Raw genomic sequence first — 19982 nt, forward strand, 5'->3', positions numbered from 1 at the left:
AGTCAGCATAGAGAGAGCCGCCTCCATCTTAGCTCCCTGTCAATCATTGTTATAAGCTCCGCCCTTTACACCTGGCAGTCAGTACAGAGAGAGCAGACAGAGAAAAGGAGAAATCAAACACTGTTTCTATTACTCCTCCTTACTTTTAATGTGTTCTGGCTGTGCCTTAACTTGATTGTGATGTAATTTGCTAAATCTTTAATATAAGTTTTAAAGTTAACGTCTCAAGCCATGTAAAGCTTTTGTTAGCAGACAAAATACACGTGAACTATTTTAAAGCGTTTTCCATTTCTTTTCCATGGTGCATTGCATTTAACACCCCGTTACACTCAAGAAATAGCTGAAATAGAATTCTGGCTTCCTATAATGTGTTGATGAGGAATCCTACGAGCGGTTTAGCGTCCAGCCTTGTAGAACGCTGAGCTGCTCTACCTGGTAGCTCTGCACCCAATGACAATATTCACATCCTTCCTTGCAAAACCTACTCACCCTGCTGAAACAATGCAATATCATCAGTGTTGCTTTTTAGTAATATATATATATTTTTTTACATATAGGAAGACAAACAAAGAAGTGCTATAGCGAGGTGCCTGAACAAAACAATATCATCCATTTTAAGCTAGAAAGCTCTCAATGCGCACACACGGAATAAGGACAAATACGTTTCACATCCATAAGATTATACATTTGAACAACGTTGGAATCGATGATATTTTAATGATTTCAGTAAAAATGATAGGACATCTGAGTGTTAACGTGTAATCAATGGTAACGATTCTCTACACTCCTAATGGTGGATCAATTGGGCCAATATCTGCCACCACAACCTGGCAACTTCTTGGTACTCAATGAACCCGTATTAAATGGGTAGGAATGATTATGACATTATTTCCAACTATAATGGAATTCTACAAATAAATGTATTCGCTTTGGTTTTGTCCCATTCATTCGGTCAGTTACCATTCCTATTAACTTTTTTGTTTTTGTTTTTTTTCTTCGTAGGGAGAAAACAATTCAGAATATTTTTTAGGCCTCACACCTGTCGGGCTGGTTGTATATAAGAACAAAAAGCAAGTAGGGAAATATTTTTGGTGAGTATTTCTGTTTGAGGCGTTGGAGATAACATTTCTGTGAGTGGGACAGCAAAATAAACGTGTTGCTAATTAAAATTTTTTCTTCTTAATTTGTACTTTTTAACTCGCTATCCCGTGATCTCTATTTAGATGTATGTGTAAATTCACATGTTGTTGCATAAACTTGTTCATGTAGAGTGTGCATTAATGTTGGAGGCTGAACACACAATCTAGAGGATTCTAAACAGAACGTCAGTGTTGTTTGGTTTTGATTTAGTGCCTTGCCTTTTCACCTTATTAACTGGAGCAGGAGATGGTAGGAATGGAATGAGCATATTTGTACAAGGAGATACCAGCATTGCACCACCGTCATGTGTCTTAAGTAATATGTTGTTGGCATGAGCTAGCTTGCAACCCACGCAACTTGTTCCAGAAAATTTAGAAACTCGTGCTGATTAAATACACCCAAGAATTATTTTTTTTTGAGAAAGCCAAAAATGTAATCTGCAAACTATATAAATCCAAGCTATTTTCTGAGAGACACACAGGCTTTAAATTCAGATCGGCTGCCTTATGTAGAGGTGTGTGTGTGTGTGTGTGTGTGTGTGTGTGTGTGTGTCGGTATATAATATATAAAATCTAATTTCTGTGTACTTGCCAATGCAATAGGTAACGCTCTATTACAGATTTGTATGTTTGCGATTAGAGCTGACTGAGTTAAGCAATTATTAAACATTTGAAAAACACTATTTAAAGACTTTGTTCTTTGCAGACTCCATAACTGCATGCTGTTCTCGCAGATCGTTTTGCCACAGATTCACCCTGTGTGTGTCTCTCTGAATTCATCAAGGGCAGAGCAGGATGATTCCTAAACACAGAGTTGTGGGTCCGGTTTAATTATCATTTATCTAACACCACCCAGCACTTTACAATATTAAAGGGGGAAATAAAATAGCAAGTGATTGAAAACCAAAGTTGACAGAATAAAGAGGCCCATTCTGAGACTAACTTATAATATGGTGATCAATAAAACAATACACCAAAAAGTGGGAACTGCTCAATTATGTGGTAAAATAATTTAATGGCAGTTAAAGTACCCTGTATTTTTTTTATTTTTTTTTTAACGGTTCGTTGGGTGTGAATGTGCTTCTAAAGTAATGGGAGAAATTGAGGTGTCACCCTTCCCGACACATAGATTGAATATCAAAGTATGGAAAAAGAGTTCCTACCTTTAGCTTCCCATTGATACAATGTCCGCATGGAAAGTAATGTGGAATATACAGGAAGTGTAATCCTTTGGAACTGCTTTCTCACAGTAAAATAGAAACGGTTATTTTATGCCTTCTGATAGATCATTTAAAACCCGTCTGAAATTTTTGTTGTGCAATTCCAATACAAAACAGTATGCCCAAAGGTGCAGTATAAGAAGATCGACATAAGTTGTAATAACGTAAACTGATAAATCTGCACAAATTTTAAAGTAAGAAGACCTGCTATATGGAACATGCTAATAAACCGAGTGTTCCACTCTAGAGGACTCCATTGGAATACTGCAAACATCCAGAGCTCAGTAAGACATAGAATATTATAATACTATAGAAGTAATGCTCTCAAAAAGTGGAAATAAACGAGCAACAACAGAATAAAAATTAGTAGACTGTCAAACCAGAGCTCCACCGTAGGTCAGCCAGAGAGATTGAGGAAGATGTCCAGCATGCCATTCAGCCTATCCCCGTCATAGGCAGGACACAGTCTCACAAAATGGTGCATTTCTGCAGGAGTAGTAACTCAGGTGCTGTTAGTGCAGTAACAGGGTGGTAGAGCATCCCCCTTATCGCCTGCTGTCCTCCCCTTCTCGCATCAGCCCGCCGGGAAATCCCAAGGCTTGCCTTGTGTTTGCACAATCCAATGCAAGCCTGTGTACAGCCTTCTTCAGCGTTTGCCCATGTGGCCCCGGCCGCCTCAGATGCACCTTCAGAGAGCCCAAGACCACGGGTCGGCTTGGGGGATGTCGGGATGTACTCTTATGTGAGCAAACTGGGATTGGTCATGGAAGAAACACTGGTAACTTGAGTTACAGCTTCCGACAGAAATTGTCAAAGATTCTGTCCAGGTTTGACAGTTATCAGTGGGCCATTTTGCATCCGCAATTGTAAGTGTGCCACTGGTAAAGCCATTGCTGATCACGGTAATGCCGCATGTCTCAGATGAAGTTAGGGAGCCTCCAGGGTGTGGCCCAGGATCACCCACGCCGGTCCAAGAGGGGGGTAACAGGGCGCCAGCTGGATGAGGTCCATAATCAGTTTTTGCCGAGATGGCAGATCGGCCGCCTCTCCCCTCCTCAGCGCCAACTAGGCCACACACTTTGCGGCAAACTCTGTCTGGACAGCTGCAATTGACTGATCGACGCACCTCCAAGCCACTCCGTCGACGCAGGGTACAAAAGCTTCTCAAGCAGCCCCAGAGAAAGAGCCAAAAGTGTAGGAAACTGGAGTAAATTGTATGTGTGGCGAAACCAACCTCGCCACTGGGCATTGGAGAAGCCTGTTTGCCCACCTGCTGACTATGGCCCCTGGGAGATTTGGCCCTTTAAATACAGTATTTGGGCATATTGTATTTTATTATGCTGCTGCTGGCCCTTTAAGAACCACCTGGGGACATACTGTGACTTTTGGGAACAATGCCCTTGTAAGACGGCGTCCCCAGACGGTTAATACCAGTGTTCCTGGCTTTCTCCCACTTGGTTCAGTAAATGGGGCTTACTGAACCAAGTACCACACAGGCGGACCACCCAGAAGTTGAAGTGTGCGGCTAATTTACCTCCCAGGCTGGGAGCCTGCTGTAGGTAAATTGCCGAACGCCGGGTGGCCGCCATTCGACAAACGAACACGTGGCGGCGGCCATCTTTAATTCAGCTGAAGTTTTACCTTCTCCAGACTTCAATGCATTCGACAGTTCGAATGCCGTTCGACAGTTCATTCGACAGTTCGACAATTCGAATGGTTGTCGTTCGTCTGTTTGAACTGACTTTAACATGGGAAATAGACCGACCGCACAGCCTGATTCTCTGGAACTCTTTTGGGCATGAAAATGTGCTTGCGGTCGGTCAAAAAGGGACCTCCAGCTAACTTGGCTGAATTTTGACTATGTTTATAATTAAAGTGTGCTGAGTTCGAATATTTTTATGTTTGTGGCATGTATATTTTGGAATTGATTAATATTTTGTAAAAACTGTATTTCTCTGCCTGTGATAATTATATTACCCATTGTGTTCAGTAATCATATCACAGGCAGAGGGGAGGATTTTGTGTGGGAGTTTCTGTGTGTATTGTACGGATTGATTGGTTGTATTTCAAAACCCTGTGGGCCGTACTATGTTTGGATTGTGAATAAAAGAGGCTGTATGTGCCAGTACAGTCAGTTCTGCTCGACCTCAAAACGAAGTGTCGTCTCGTTATTGGGGGAATTGGATTGTATGCTGATTGCCAGGAGTGTAAGCTGATTGTATGCTTTTCCTGTTCAGCTGTTTACAGCATTCAGATGATTGAGAGCATTCGAATGCTTCTCCGGTTCAGTGGTTGTGGTGTCTGCTGCAGTGCTTGGAGTCCTCAGGAAGTGCTAGGAGCATCCATCAACGGAGGTACCCAGTCGGGGTGCCCGTCGATCCGTTACAGTATGTTTCACTAAGAGCTCACAGAAAGCAAATCCAGTCTCCGTTACAGTCTTTCCTACAGCAAAGAGGTGGGATGGGAGCAGGGCCAAACACTGGCCTTGGCCATTCAGCATCTCCTCATAGAGATGCATTGAATCCCACACCTCTCAAGGCGGGAACATCTCACCTATCGTTCGGAGACACTGACACTTTGTATCCACTTACTGTTCAAGTCATTGGCACCAATAGAGTAAAACAAGAGAAAAGAGTAAGCACTCAATAACAAATGGGGCAGCAACCCTATAAGGGAATCCCTGAGAAACCCTTGGAGTACAACAAGAATAAAAAAGAGAATAAGGCACAGCCCTTATCTCTCTTTTTTTATTGGCACGAATAGCAATGTATCAGATACCTGACGTGTTTCTCTCATTTTGGATTTCACATGAGTGACTAATGGAGGAACCAGCCGAGCATGTATAGGCAATTGCTAGAGCTTGATATACAGGCTCCCCTCTTCTCAGGCCTGATTTTCCATAATGTCGTTCAGTTGAGTGTTTTACAAAAAGTGTAGATTTCAATATAAATTTACACTTTTCAAACAGCAATCATGTTACTTCCTCATTTGGTTAGCTCAGAGCACCTGCCTTGTAAAGACTTCTCATTGAACTGCATTGGGAAGTCTGTGATTGGACAGACACAGAAAACTTGGGAGGGAGAAGAAAGGGAGGGCTTTTAAAGACTTCAGAAATGTGCAGCTTTTGCAAGCTATTTTTAGATATACCCCAATGAACAAAATGCATAATTAAAGGCACGCATGTTTTCATTAGGGGTATATCTATTTTTTTTAAATGTTATTTTATTTCTTAATTTGGGCCATGCAGTGTCACCTTAAGACGGTAGTGTGATTGATGTAAATATAAAATACATTCATACAAGCTATCTTGCTACACGATACCAGATGACCCACACAATAATTAACACTTTTTATTTTGTTCATGGATGAGGCTCCCCATTTTAAGAATGAAATTCTAATTTGTTTAAAAAAATTTAATATAAAAAAATGAGCTAAATTTTTCAGATCTTTGTGAATTTATGGGTATTTTTCCTTTATTCCTGCAGGCCTCGGATAACAAAGATACATTTTAAAGAGACACAGTTTGAAGTACGCGTCATTGGAAAGGATGTAAGTCATACATGTTCTTAAATTGTAAAGCCTTATATTATTGTACATGTGTTTGATGCGGAGACATGTCCTGTAAAGTCGTGAACATTCATGTGTTAAGTTCCAGTGGTCTTCTTTGACATTCATATAATGACCTTTTTGGAGTTCTGATACCATTCTTGTATACTAAAGGAGAACCTCCACTTATTATTATCTACTACCATTGCCACATTAGGAGCAGATTGGGCCTGATGCTGACAATTATGATGGGCCCAATAACAGAATGTTATCGACTGAAAACACTTAACAGTCATACCTCCCAAGTGTCATTTATCTGTGGAGGTGGTGCCAGAGGGAAATTCACAGGATATGTTTATAAGAATACAGATACCCTGCACTAATCTCTCGCTTTCATCTTTCAAACTAATCAATAACTTTAATGTCGGCATCCTGTAAAACAGTACATCGTTGGGCGGGTTAAACGGAGGTGACGTCTCTGGCATCACCCAAAGAGACGTATCCGTCCAAAGTGGGCGAATCTGCCCGAAGAATGGGAAGATCATCCAAGCGTGAATGCATGCAACGGTACCTGTCTTATCGCACAGGCTGGCAGACTAAGGGTGGACTATGCAGACAGAGCTGTTTCAGTGCTCTGAGCTTGGTGCAAACTTGTCTGATGATGCGCTCACGCTACGCTCTCTGGGGACAGTTCCATGGTGCCCCCAGCACTCTTTTGTCCACTCCTCTCCTTACCATCTTACTAGAAGGCAGCAGCTCCTGGAATGCAGTCTGGAATAGAGATAAAGGTGGATGTAGTGAGTATAGCAGAAATGGGACATGCCACACTGTAGAAACACCAAATCAGAAAGCACATTTGCACAGTGTGCGACATCAGCTTTACCTTAAATAATTTATAGTCAGCCAGTCCACACAAGTTTTGTTCCCCTACATCTGTCCTAAATTCCCATATTTAATTTTCTCTGCACAAAGCAAGAGCATGTGAAGAGTAGTGTATGCATATTTTTTTTTTTTTTTTATCTGTGGGCCTATTCCATGGGCATTGGCATGGAGCTACAGCTTCATTAACCCCTATGTTAATCTGACCCCGTCTACTGCTGTGACTTTTGACCGTTGTGCCTCAAGCCACCTTAAAGAAACAATATAGCGTGACGAGTACAAACGTGTACTATAGTGTTCTACTAACTATGTAGATGACTGCCCCCATGTGCAATAAAAAAACAAAAACCTGTTTTACTTACATTCCAGCCCTCACTTTGCCAGATTCTGTGTGCTCTCCCCACCCACCTGGCTGATATCATCAATCTTGACAATCTCAACCAATCCAATGTTTTGCCATAAGGAAGCATTATGGGTCTAGTGTGCACATGTGGTTAAAAAAAACAAAAGAAAAACGGTGACATGCCAATCTGCATCTCCTCATAGAGATGTTTAGCATTGCCATGCAGGGAATGGAATCCCCGAACACCGGTCTTGCAATCTTTGCAAGGTTAATCCCAGGAAGTACCTCAAATGGGTGTCTGAGTGACAGCCACTAGAGGTGGTCATAGGCAACAGTGCCTTTTCTCAGGCTACATACACTCACTACCTTATGCTTAGGGCTTAGGGGTTCCTGCTTTGAGCACTTATAATGTACCTTTTTGAGCTTCAAAAACTGGTGGGTAAGATAAATACCAGGATCCTTGGCTAGTGTCCTCTGTTGTCCAGTTCTCCCCACTGTACATAGTTACTCCCAAGTACCCCTCCCTCTCCATCCCCGCCATACATCCCCCATCCATTCCACATATCTTACGGTCTCACAGACTAAATAGAAGCTCCAAGCAGACCGACCTACAACCTGAAAGGATACTTATTGCCCTAATCACAGGTTCAGGGTGCACGATGCACACTATTAACTTGATAAGATGGCTTTGAACATTCTTTCACTAAACTCTTAGGGGCTAAATTCCTCCCATAAAAGGAGACTGGCATTGCATGAGGCTAACCAACTGAACGCCCACATAGCCTTCTTCCAAGAAACTCATTTCTTAAACTCTAAAATGCCTAAATTATTTTCTAAACAATACCCTGTTAACTATCACGTGGGATATAAGAAAAGTTTCAATCTTAGTTAGTAAAGATGTTTTGTTTTCTTTATGTAAAAAAATTGGTGACAAAGAAGGTCGATTCCTCCTTCTCCAATGCCAGATCAACAATGACCACTATACCCTTGTGAACATTTATGGCCCACAAGAAAATCAACTACAGTTCATTAACAAGATAATCTTACTCACACAACAACATGTATATGGTAAATTGATAATAGGCGGTGACACAAACTTTCTACTGGACACTACTCTAGACACGTCCTCGGATGCAACGGTATCTCGCAAAACTACACAAAAGAGATCCTCCGCTTCATCCCGACTTAGACAAAGCATACACGATGCCTGGCGCATATTTCACCCTGCAGAAAAGGACTTCACGTTTTACTCACATGTATATAACTCGTATTCTAGAATAGATAGGTTTCTTCTCCCCACATCCCTCATCCCGAATATACAAGGCACACACATAGGACACATAACGTGGTCTGACCACGCACCCATCACCCTTATATTGACTGAACAATTCCCACACAAGGGGAGAGGCTCATGGAAGCTTAACGATTCACTCCTACGAGAACCTCAAATAATTGAAAAAATAAAAGAAGACATTATACTATACTTTGATACCAATTGCTCTGATACTGTAAATATAGACACGTTATGGCAGGCACATAAGGCAGTGATCAGAGGATCGCTGATCAAATCTCCCAGCCACGCCAAAAAACTGAGAATGACAACATACAATAACCTAATACAACAAATACAGACCAGCACCCACGCCAATAAACAGAACCCGACAAAAACACAATATGATCAATTACGGACACTGCAATCAGCTCAATGAAATAGAACTAGATAAAACTAATTACATCCTACAGAAGTACAAACACAAATTTTTTGCACAAGGCAATAAATCAGGGGCAATGCTAGCGTCCAAACTGAAAGCTCGTACCGCTCATTCCTGTGTGGCGTACGTTATGTCCCAAAAGAAAGGGAAATTATTGAACCCACAAGATATTGTAGGAGAATTTGCAAACTATTATAGTACACTCTATAACCTAAACGAACAAGACACCACTCACACACCTACGGAAGCACAGATCCAGGCTTTCCTATCGACAATTAACTTACCTCAACTCACAGAAACAGAAATTGAGGCACTCACGAGTCCTATCACTTGTCAAGAATTACAACAAATTGTAGCCAAACTGCCTGCACATAAATTCCCAGGCCCTGACGGCTTCTCTAACCTGTACTATCAGACGTTCTCAGGTATACTGATACCTCACCTTACAAACCTCATGAACCATTGCTTTACCACAGGGTCCATGCCACCTGACATGCTCCTGGCGCACATATCCACACTGCCGAAACTGGGCAAACCAGCAGATGTTTGCCAGAATTTTCGCCCTATATCCCTGTTAAACTGCGACACCAAAATATATGCCAAAGTTCTGGCAGAACGACTGAAAGACATATTAACGCGAATAGTCCATAATGATCAATCGGGCTTTATTAAACATAGACAAGGGTCGGATAACACGAGAAAGATCCTAAATGTTCTAGCCCTCAATGGAAACACACTCAATGGAGGGCCTTCTCTTAGCGCTGGATGCGGAGAAGGCCTTCGATAGGCTAAATTGGAGGTACATGGAACTGGTCCTTGCTAAATTTGGATTTCCTAGATCATTCATAGGAGGGGTACTGGCCCTGTACTCGGGCCCCTCTGCCAAAGTCATGAATGGAGGGTTTCTATCAAATCCCTTTGCTATAACAAATGGCACTAGGCAGGGTGCCCTCTGTCACCCCTGTTGTTCGTTTTATCTCTCGAACCTCTAGCATATAAAATCCGAAACATGACTAATATTTTAGGAGTCCCGGTCAAATCCGCGGTATATAAGTTAGCTATGTTTGCGGAAGATATATGCATATCGCTGACACAACCCGCTCTATCGCTACCGCATTTAATGCACACCCTGCAAGAATATGGTCAGATATCATACTATAAATTGAACCAGACGAAAACCCAAGCTCTCCCCATCAGAATCACACCCGATAATGTCCAATTACTGAAAAGTAAATTTGCTTTTGATTGGAGACACACACCTCACATATTTGGGAGTTAAAATTGCAGCAACCACCAGAGGGATTATAACACATAATTTATCCTCGTTACCCCAAATGTGCAAACACCAACTCTCTAAATGGAACGGTGCCTTTCTTACATGGCTGGGCAAAATAAATGCCGTAAAAATGATAATCTTACCGAAACTATTATACACCTTCAGGATGTTACCACTACCGCTAGCACCAGCGCTGGGCAAACAAATACCAAAATTAATATCCACCTATGTTTGGGGTAGCAAAAACCTTGTCTCCCTCTTTCTCTACTACAAACACCAACACACTCGGGAGGACTAGGCTTTCCACATATACAGCGCTACCACAATTCAGCACTCCTAGAAAACGCCATTAAACTTCATGCTCACAAAGGCACTTTACAGTGGGTAGATATGGAGAATGAATACCACCCATCTTGTTCCATTATTACTTATATGTGGACGCCTATAAATTTACGTGACAAATCCAGTGTGCTACTACCGCTTACTAAATTAACGATACAAACATGGGACCAGCTACACCGCCCGTACGCTAATAATACCAAGTTTCTGAACTGGGCACCCTTAACTGCACTTCACTCCATCTCACCCTGGTTATCACCAAGTGGTTGGATGGAGAGAGGCTTCACCCGCCTTACAGATCTATGCTCCCAAGGCAAATTTCTACCATTCCCTACGCTACAGACCAAGTATAATCTACCACCATCCTTTATATTCCCATAAATTCAGTTAAAAAGCATATATATGGATAAGGTGTTGCACTTCACAGAACAAACTGCTGGAGATAACAAGGCTTTACTCCACATTTATGATAGGTGCCACAAAGCCCCGGTCAAAGCTAAATCATTGTCTCTTAGTTATGTAGCCTTGGGCCACCACACCCCACACCCTGAATTCCCGTTCATAAATCAATGGAACAAGGAATGCCAACTCCTCATCACTAAGGAGCAATGGCTACAGTCATAACTGACCTTAAAGGCTCCACAACTTGCTACTCTTCCACGAGAGAGGAGGGAGGCAGGTAAAGATAATATTTACTTACCTAAACCTATCCCTTGTGGACGTGGCCACGTTTCTCCAGCTGGTCCCCTTCATCTCCTGCCTCGAGAGTACAGCATTGAGGTCTATAGAGTATCCCGCAAGACCCTCCATTGACAGAGCCAATAGCCTGCAGGTGTCACTGTTGATGGCTGTTGGGATTAGCTCTGTAGCTCTGTAGCTCCGCCCAGTGTCCAAGATAGTCAGGCGGAGACAAAACCAACTTTCTCTTGACTGGGTTGGCATTTCAGTGAAATTCCCTGTTCAAATTAATATTTCTTAATATTTTTATGTAATCATGTTTTTATGATATACTAATTTTTTAGGGCCACTTTAAATTAGTTGCTGAATTTTTAAAAAACATTTTTTTTTTTTAGGGGGACTGATTTCTTTTTACACTAAATTGTAATTACACTAGTGAATAGAACATTAAAAATCACCTGTATGGTTTTTTGTTTGTTTGTTTGTTTGTTTTTCCAGTTGATGCTCTACTGTTCTTTAAAATGTATATGACTTCACAGTCCAGTTCCTTCCAAACACAACAAGGGCTCACATTAAAAATAGAAGCATTGTTTCATTCCTTCTCTGTTTGTTTTCAATCTGTACTGACTGCCAGGTCAGTAGCAGGACTGTGCTTCTAACCATGGCTGTCACGGCGCTAAGATGGAGGCCCCCAGTTACTGGATAAAGAGGGGTGGATTTCTACATTTAATTATATTTTCCATACCTCACAAACACATATTGGTTAAATCTACGTTATAAGAAACATGTAATTAACAAAATCCTGGAACATGACAGCTCCCCTTTATTATTGTATTTCGATGACCTTGGCCTGAAGAAGTCTTGTGTATTTTGTATTATGTGAGTAGGTTTGCACATACCTCACATTGATTGGAATTTGCAGATATCAGTACCACAGAAACAGCTGTGCAAATACTGCTTCGTGTTACATTTTTACAGGTTAATTTTTCTCCACGAGTTGTTCCCCGGGCTCTTATTTTGTTCGAAGTGTTAAGTAATAGCAGAGTAAACACATTTTTCTTTGAAGCGATTTAATCCATTTTAAATCCCCATTTTCTGTGTTGAACCTGATCGTGTACTCAGGAGGTCGTTTAATGTAGAGCTACCCGTTCCATGGAAATCACGCGTTCAATAACCCATTAAAATTCACCTATAACATAACACATATCAACCCTTTTCTATTAAAATAAAAGACTTGGTAAGTGATGTCATGGTCCATTCCTGCCCTGGCATACTAAGGCACACAATGCAAATGAGGAGAACAGATACATTGTATATATCATCCATACATTTTACAAACCAAATTGTTAGAAAATGATTTCACAAAAAATACATTTTAAAGTGTCACATTTCCCTCCGCCTGGAAATCGCTTCTTAACTGTAAGCTTGTTTGAGCATGGTCCACGTCTACCTATTGTTCCTATGTCACTGTGTAATTGTATCATTTATTGTAAATTTCCCCCCCATTTCATAATATTGTAAAGCGCTGCGGAATTAGTGTGCGCTATATAAATAACAATGATAATAATAAGCCACATTAACCACTAGTATATAATGCATACCAAGTGTTCCTCTGCTACAGGTAGTCCTGCTGTTTGCCTTCATAGGAACTATAGTCCATGTGGAACACCGTGTAGTCGCTGTGATTATTCATTTTTTGGAAACTCAAGTATTTTGCTATTTGGCAGAGGAATATAAGCAGTGAATCCCTTAATTGGGAAGTGCAGTTGTACATCACAACCAGAGCCAATCAGAAGATGAGTGAGAGAGTGGAAGTGGATATTGGTGTAACAGCTAGTGCAACACCCACAAACTCAAAATAATTGGAGCTGCAACAGTGCTGCAGAAGAGATACGAATTTCATTAAAAAAATAAAAAGCACAAAGCAGTACAATTTATGCATTCAGACATTATTCAGACATTACGTGTTCCTTCTGAAAAGGCACAGACAGGGCATATCATGCAAATTAACTTACTTTTCCCATGATCCTTTCATACATTGTGCATTGTTTAGCTGTTTTTATTCCTTTGCTGCAGCGGAGTCACAGCATTTACTCCAAATGCTGTAAGTTGGACTTACAAGGTGTCCTAGAAGTCAAAGGTTGTCCACGCTGGCAGGGCCATGAAAACTTTCTTGGCATTGGAAACATTTTAATATTCAAAATATACAAAACCGAGCTATATGTGGGGGGAAAAGCAACTTATAAGTACTGTGGAGGGCTAGATTCAAATGTTGTTTATTTATAAAATATTTTACCAGGAAGGATACATTGAGGTTTCCATGTACCTTTATGTCCAATATGACCGCTGCATGTGTAACTGAATTTTTGTTTTTACAATAAAGTTAATATCTTCCTGACCTATGGAATACTGATATCCCATAACTGCATGCTTGGCTGGGTGGGTTATAGGGACTATGCCCTGTGCTCATATATTGCTTATAAACACCTTCTGAAATAATAAGGACAACTTTCCTCTGTTAAAACAACCGGAATGTGTAGATAAATCATGCCCATATAATGTCCGATCTTTCTCTTGCTGTGTAAATTTCTAATGTTGCATATTTAAAACCTTCATTGCCATTTTATGTTCATTCTCTAAGACTCTTTGTTAATTGTTTGTTTAGCTAGTGTTACTACTCTCACTGATAATCTAGTAAATTTATGTTCGTGGTTCGTGGACTTTCACCTATCTGATCCTTCCTATCTTTTTATCCCAAATGTTCTCTCCTTTTAGTTTTTCATCTCTAATTAATTACCTCAATAGCCCCATGTCTCCCCACCCATAATAGTGTTTTATTTCATTTTTTTTTTTTCTAACCTCAGACCTTATATTTCAGACTATTAAAACAGCATTAACACCCAGCACTCCCAAGCCCTGCTGAATCTTCAGAGCAGAGGTATCATCTCTGGAAGATTGCCCACCGTCCCCACACCATGGTCATCAACTTACTTATAGATAGTACACATCAGCTGGTTTCCTTAACACACCAATCAAGTCACTAAACCTCTCCTCACATGAAATCATTTAACACACTGCATCCTTACAATGGTTTAAACACTCATAGATGTTTGTGTGTGTTTGTATACATGATCTACATATCTATATAATACACATTTTCTCTAATGTTCTCCCTTCTATTTTTCACTTTAACACTAACTTCGCTCATTACTAAAATATCCCTATCCTTTCACTCACCTGTCCCTGACAACACCATCATCATTACTTCCACCTTACTCCCCTCCCCTCTCTAATCATCCAATGCACTCTACACATACCTTTCCAGCCTATCTCCACCAACTCCTCCCAAATCCTCTACATACATACCCTCCTACAAAACTTTCAAATCCTACTCCCACCTTCACTTCCTTTCTATCCTTCTGCTCCTAGCAGCTAGTGATGTCTCTCCAAACCCCGGTCCCCTCTCAAAAAACTCAGCACATACTAACCCAAGGATCCACACTAATCTCATACCCATCTCATCTTCCTCTAAATCCTCCTTCAATACTGCCCTCTGGAACGCACGCTCTGTTTGCAATATAACTAAATCCACTGCCGTCCATGACTTCTTCATCTCTCGTTCAATAGATTTACTAGCCTTAACAGAAACCTGGCTCTCCTCCTCTGACACTGCCACCCCTGCATCTTTGTCCTTTGGTGGTCTCCAACTTACCCACAACCCAAGAAACTCTGAATGTAAAGGTGGTGGTGTTGGGTTTCTCCTCTCCCCTCACTGCTCTTTTAAACCTCTTCCCACCCCTCCCTTCTGTCAGGGACCAGGAACCAGACAGAGACAGAAGTAGATGCAAACACACCTTTATTAATAAATAACAAATAAATAACAAAAGCAAAGTCCAGAAATCAAGCAGGGGTCAGTCACCAGAGCGGGTAGTCAGACAAGCCAGGATCAGGAGCACGGAGAGCAGCGGAGTCAGGAACAAGGCCGGAGTCAGGAACCAGGAGCAAACAGGAAACACAGGAACAAGGAGACTTCTGGGAAACAGGAAACCACGCAAGGGCAAGGAGGTTCTGGGCTTAGCTGCTTAAATAGGCAGAACTGATTAGCAGCAGGGTTGATTACTACTCACAGGTGAGTAACCGTGGCAACAAGCAGAAGCAGCTCATAGTAATTGCAGCTGAAAACTCAATCACTGAAACAGAAAGGGTTGCTGTTTAAAACGGCAAAGAAACCCTGACATACCCTGACCTCCCCCTCAACGACTCCCCCCCATCTCTGTTGGTGGGTCCGGGCTTCATGGGGAAGCGGGCGTGATAGGAACGAAGGAGGGATGGTGCATGGACATCAGAGGCTGGAACCCAGGAGCGTTCCTCTGGACCGTATCCTTTCCAGTGCACCAAGTATTGGATCTGTCCTCTGAAGACCCGTGAGTCAATGATGCTGCGTATTTCATATTCCTCATGATTGTCAATCAGAACAGGACGTGGACGTGGCACTGAGATGGTGTAGCGATTACAAACCAACGGTTTCAAGAGGGAAACATGGAAAACATTTGAGATGCGCATGTTAGCAGGAAGGTCAAGTGCGTAAGCTACAGGGTTAACCCTTCGAAGTATACGAAATGGCCCAACGTATCGGGGTGCCAGTTTTTGTGAGGGAACACGGAGGCGTAGGTTGCGGGAAGACAGCCAGACCCTCTCTCCGACCTGATAGGTAGGTGCAGGAAGGCGTCTGCGGTCGGCCTGGAGTTTGTAGTTCTGCATTGCACGTTGCAAAGAACTCTGAACCTGCACCCAAGTGGAACGGAGTTCCCTGAGATGTTCCTCCAATGCCGGTATCTCCTGTGGCAAGAACGTATCAGGCAACATGGACGGTTGAAACCCATAGTTTGCCAGGAATGGGGATAGCCGGGAGGAAGCATTAATCGCACTATTGTGGGCAAACTCCGCCCAGGGTAGACCAGTTGTTCTGGTGGTCAGAAATGTAGCAACGCAGAAACTGTTCCAGTGTTTGGTTAGCTCGTTCCGCTGCACCATTGGATTGCGGGTGGTAGGCCGAGGAGAAGGAAAGCTGAATTCCCATTTGCGTACAAAAAGCTCTCCAAAATCTGGACACGAACTGGCTACCCCTATCTGAGACTATCACTTTGGGTTACCCATGCAAACGAAAGATCTCCCGACCAAAAATTGTTGCAAGTTCCTGGGAAGTTGGTAGTTTTTTCAAGGGAATGCAATGCGACATCTTCGAGAATCGGTCAACAACCATGAGAACGACTGTATTGCCACTGGAGACCGGAAGATCTACGATAAAATCCATGGACAAGTGGGTCCAGGGTCGTTCACCATTAGGTATGGTTTGCAGGAGACCCACTGGAGGGCGTCGTGGGGTTTTATTTTGAGCGCACACAGGACAGGCAGCTACAAAAGCGGTGACATCCGAGCGGAGACTAGGCCACCAAAATTGCCGGGATACGGACCAGATTAACTGGTTTTTGCCTGGATGTCCAGCTGCTTTGGGGTCGTGGTATGTACTCAATAGTTTCGTACGGAGGTTAATAGGTACAAAACAACGGCCATTAGGTTTCTCTGGAGGAGCATTACTTTGCGCAGCCAGAATCTCCTCGCCTAGGGGTGAGGTGAGGTTAGTACGGATGGTTGCCAGTATATGGTCCGGAGGAATCACAGGAGTAGGGGTTATCTCCTCTCTAGATGGAGGGGAGAACTGTCGAGACAAGGCATCAGCCCGAATGTTTTTTGTACCGGGCAAGTAAGAAACCACATAATTGAATCTTGATAGGAAGAGAGCCCATCTAGCTTGCCGGGGGGAAAGTCGCTTAGCTTCAGAAAGATATGTTAGATTCTTGTGGTCTGTGAGTATGAGGATTGGCACTGAAGTACCCTCAAGAAGGTGCCTCCATTCTTTGAGAGCTAAAATTATGGCTAGAAGTTCTCTATCACCAATCTGGTAATTGCATTCCGCCGGGTTCAATTTCCTCGAGAAATACCCGCACGGATGCCTGGAGCTCTCTGGGTTAGGACGTTGAGACAGGAGGGCGCCCACTCCTGTCTCAGACGCATCGACCTCAAGAATGAATGGTAAGGCAGGGTTAGGGTGTGCCAGTATAGGGGCAGCAGCAAAGGCGACTTTGAGAGACTCAAAGGCAGTAATGGCTTCCTGTGACCAATGCTGTGGATCAGAATCTCTCCTGGTCATGTCCGTGAGAGGTTTAACCAAGGAAGAAAAGTTGCGTATGAACTTCCGATAATAATTGGCGAAGCCCAGAAACCGTTGTATAGAGCGAAGACCCGTAGGTCAAGGCCATTTTAGTACAGCCGAAAGTTTCTCTGGATCCATAGAGAATCCAGCATCTGAGATAACATATCCCAAGAATGTAACCTGTTTGCAGTGAAACTCACATTTCTCCAATTTGCAGAACAGATTATTTTCTCTAAGTCTCTGTAATACACGAGAAACGTCTGCGTGATGGTTCTCGAGAGATGTGGAATGGATCAGAATATCATCAAGATAAACCACCACACATTGCTGCAGCATATCTCGCAGGACGTCATTTAGAAATTCTTGGAAAACCGCCGGAGCATTGCAAAGACCAAAGGGCATTACTAGGTATTCGTAATGGCCGCTCCTGGTGTTAAATGCGGTTTTCCATTCGTGGTCCTCTTTTATCCGGACGAGATTATATGCCCCTCTCAGATCAAGTTTGGTGAAGACCGTTGCTCCCTTGAGGCGGTCAAATAATTCCGTGATTAATGGAATGGGGTAGGCATTCTTAATAGTAATGCGATTGAGACCCCTATAGTCGATACAGGGTCTCAACTCGCCATCTTTTTTCTTTACAAAGAAAAAGCCGGCCCCGGCAGGAGAAGATGACTTCCGAATAAAACCCTTAGACAGTGCATCGGTAACATACTCCTCCATGGCTCGATTCTCTGCTACAGAAAATGGGTAAATCCGGCCCCGGGGAGGATTGGTACCCGGTTGGAGTTCGATACCACAGTCATACGGACGGTGTGGTGGCAGAACGCTGGCTTGACCCTTGTCAAATACATCTTGGAATTCTTGGTACTCAGCGGGTAAGGAAGAGGCAGAACATGCGCCCAAAACTTTGACCGGTTTCTGGAGACAGGACAATGTGCATTGCTGGGACCATGATAATATCTCAGCTTTGCGCCAATCAATTGTTGGGTTATGCTTCTGTAACCAAGGGTATCCCAAAACAACCTGGTAATATGGAGAGGAAATTACCTGGAATTGGATCGTCTCATGATGTAGAGCCCCTACAGCCAGAGATATGGGCACGGTTTCTTGGGTCACGTGGGTTGGCTGTATTGGTCTGCCATCGATGGCTTCGAAGGCTAGTGGGAAGTTGCGAGACTGTAAGGGTATAGAGTGCTTTGCTGCAAATGCACAATCTATAAACAAGCCTGCGGCCCCAGAATCAAGAAATGCCCGGGTTTCAATGGATGAATCAGGCCAGGAGAGGATAACAGGCACCAAGGGTTTGCGCACACATATCTCTGGGTCTGCAGAAAGACCACCCAAGATCTGCCCCTGACAGTATCTTGGGTGCGGGCCCTTTGCCGGACGAATCGGGCAAAACTTTAACACGTGACCGTGGTGTCCGCAGTATAGGCACAGACCCTCCCTCCTCCTAAAGGCTCTCTCCTAGACCGAGAGGCGTGAGAAGCCTAACCGCCTTGTCTCCACACAGACAGAGGACTCAGGACCAGGAGGCATGGGAGGTGAGGGAGGTTCGGGTGGGCAAGAAAAGCTCGGTGCCAAATTTACAAGAGGCCTCCGCAGGCGCTCCTTGGATGAGGATCTCTCTCGGAGTCTGATGTCAATGAGGGTGACAAATTATATCAGTTCCTCGAGATCTTTAGGTAATTCTCTGGCTGCAATCTCATTTTTAAACACATCGGAGAGACCCTGTGCAAAGGCAGCCACGAGAGTCTCGTTGTTCCAGCCACCCTCTGCTGCCATGGTACGGAATTCACTGGCATACTCGACAATAGTTTTTGTGCCCTGAGCATTAGACATGAGTAGTTCGGCAGTAGGGGTGGAGCGAGCAGGAATATCAAAAACCCTTTTGAAGGATGCATCAAATTCAGGGTAATTGTAAATAATAGGCTTCTCTGCCTCCCAGAGAGGTTTTGCCCAAGCTAGGGCCTTTTCGGACAGCAAAGAAATCATGAAGTGAACTTTGTCACTGTCTGTAGGAAATGCCTGGGGCAGGGTTTCAAGGTATCCTTTAACCTGATTTATAAATTCTCTGCACTGAGCTGGGTTGCCCCCAAAATATTGAGGGAGCGGGACAGACCCAGTCATTTCTCTAGCCGCTACAGGTTTGGAGGCTACAACCGGTGCTAGAACAGGAAGTGAGGCAGAGGCGGCCGCAATCGCAGGCTGGCCGGGTACTGGATCCAGATGGGCATACTGGTCTAAATGGTGGTTCTGCTGGTCCCACTGGGTAAGCAGGTTAGGTATAGGTGTCTTGCCTGTACCATCTGTATTCATGGCCCTTGCGTAATGTCAGGGACCAGGAACCAGACAGAGACAGAAGTAGATGCAAACACACCTTTATTAATAAATAACAAATAAATAACAAAAGCAAAGTCCAGAAATCAAGCAGGGGTCAGTCACCAGAGCGGGTAGTCAAACAAGCCAGGATCAGGAGCACGGAGAGCAGCGGAGTCAGGAACAAGGAGCAAACAGGAAACACAGGAACAAGGAGACTTCTGGGAAACAGGAAACCACGCAAGGGCAAGGAGGTTCTGGGCTTAGCTGCTTAAATAGGCAGAACTGATTAGCAGCAGGGTTGATTACTACTCACA

General features: G+C 43.2%; 1 protein-coding gene across 1 annotated transcript in view; it reads left to right on the top strand.

Moving 5' to 3' along the window:
• EPB41L4A (erythrocyte membrane protein band 4.1 like 4A) overlaps positions 1–19982 on the top strand; it is a 203143-nt gene that overhangs the window by 98255 nt on the left and 84906 nt on the right. Inside the window, exons 8-9 of the mRNA XM_063453630.1 lie at positions 1003–1091; positions 5845–5908. Coding sequence (XP_063309700.1) covers positions 1003–1091; positions 5845–5908 — 153 coding nt within the window. The remainder of the gene's footprint in view (positions 1–1002; positions 1092–5844; positions 5909–19982) is intronic.

The sequence above is a fragment of the Pelobates fuscus genome, chromosome 5 (assembly GCF_036172605.1).
Source record: "Pelobates fuscus isolate aPelFus1 chromosome 5, aPelFus1.pri, whole genome shotgun sequence".
Lineage (NCBI taxonomy): Eukaryota > Metazoa > Chordata > Amphibia > Anura > Pelobatidae > Pelobates > Pelobates fuscus.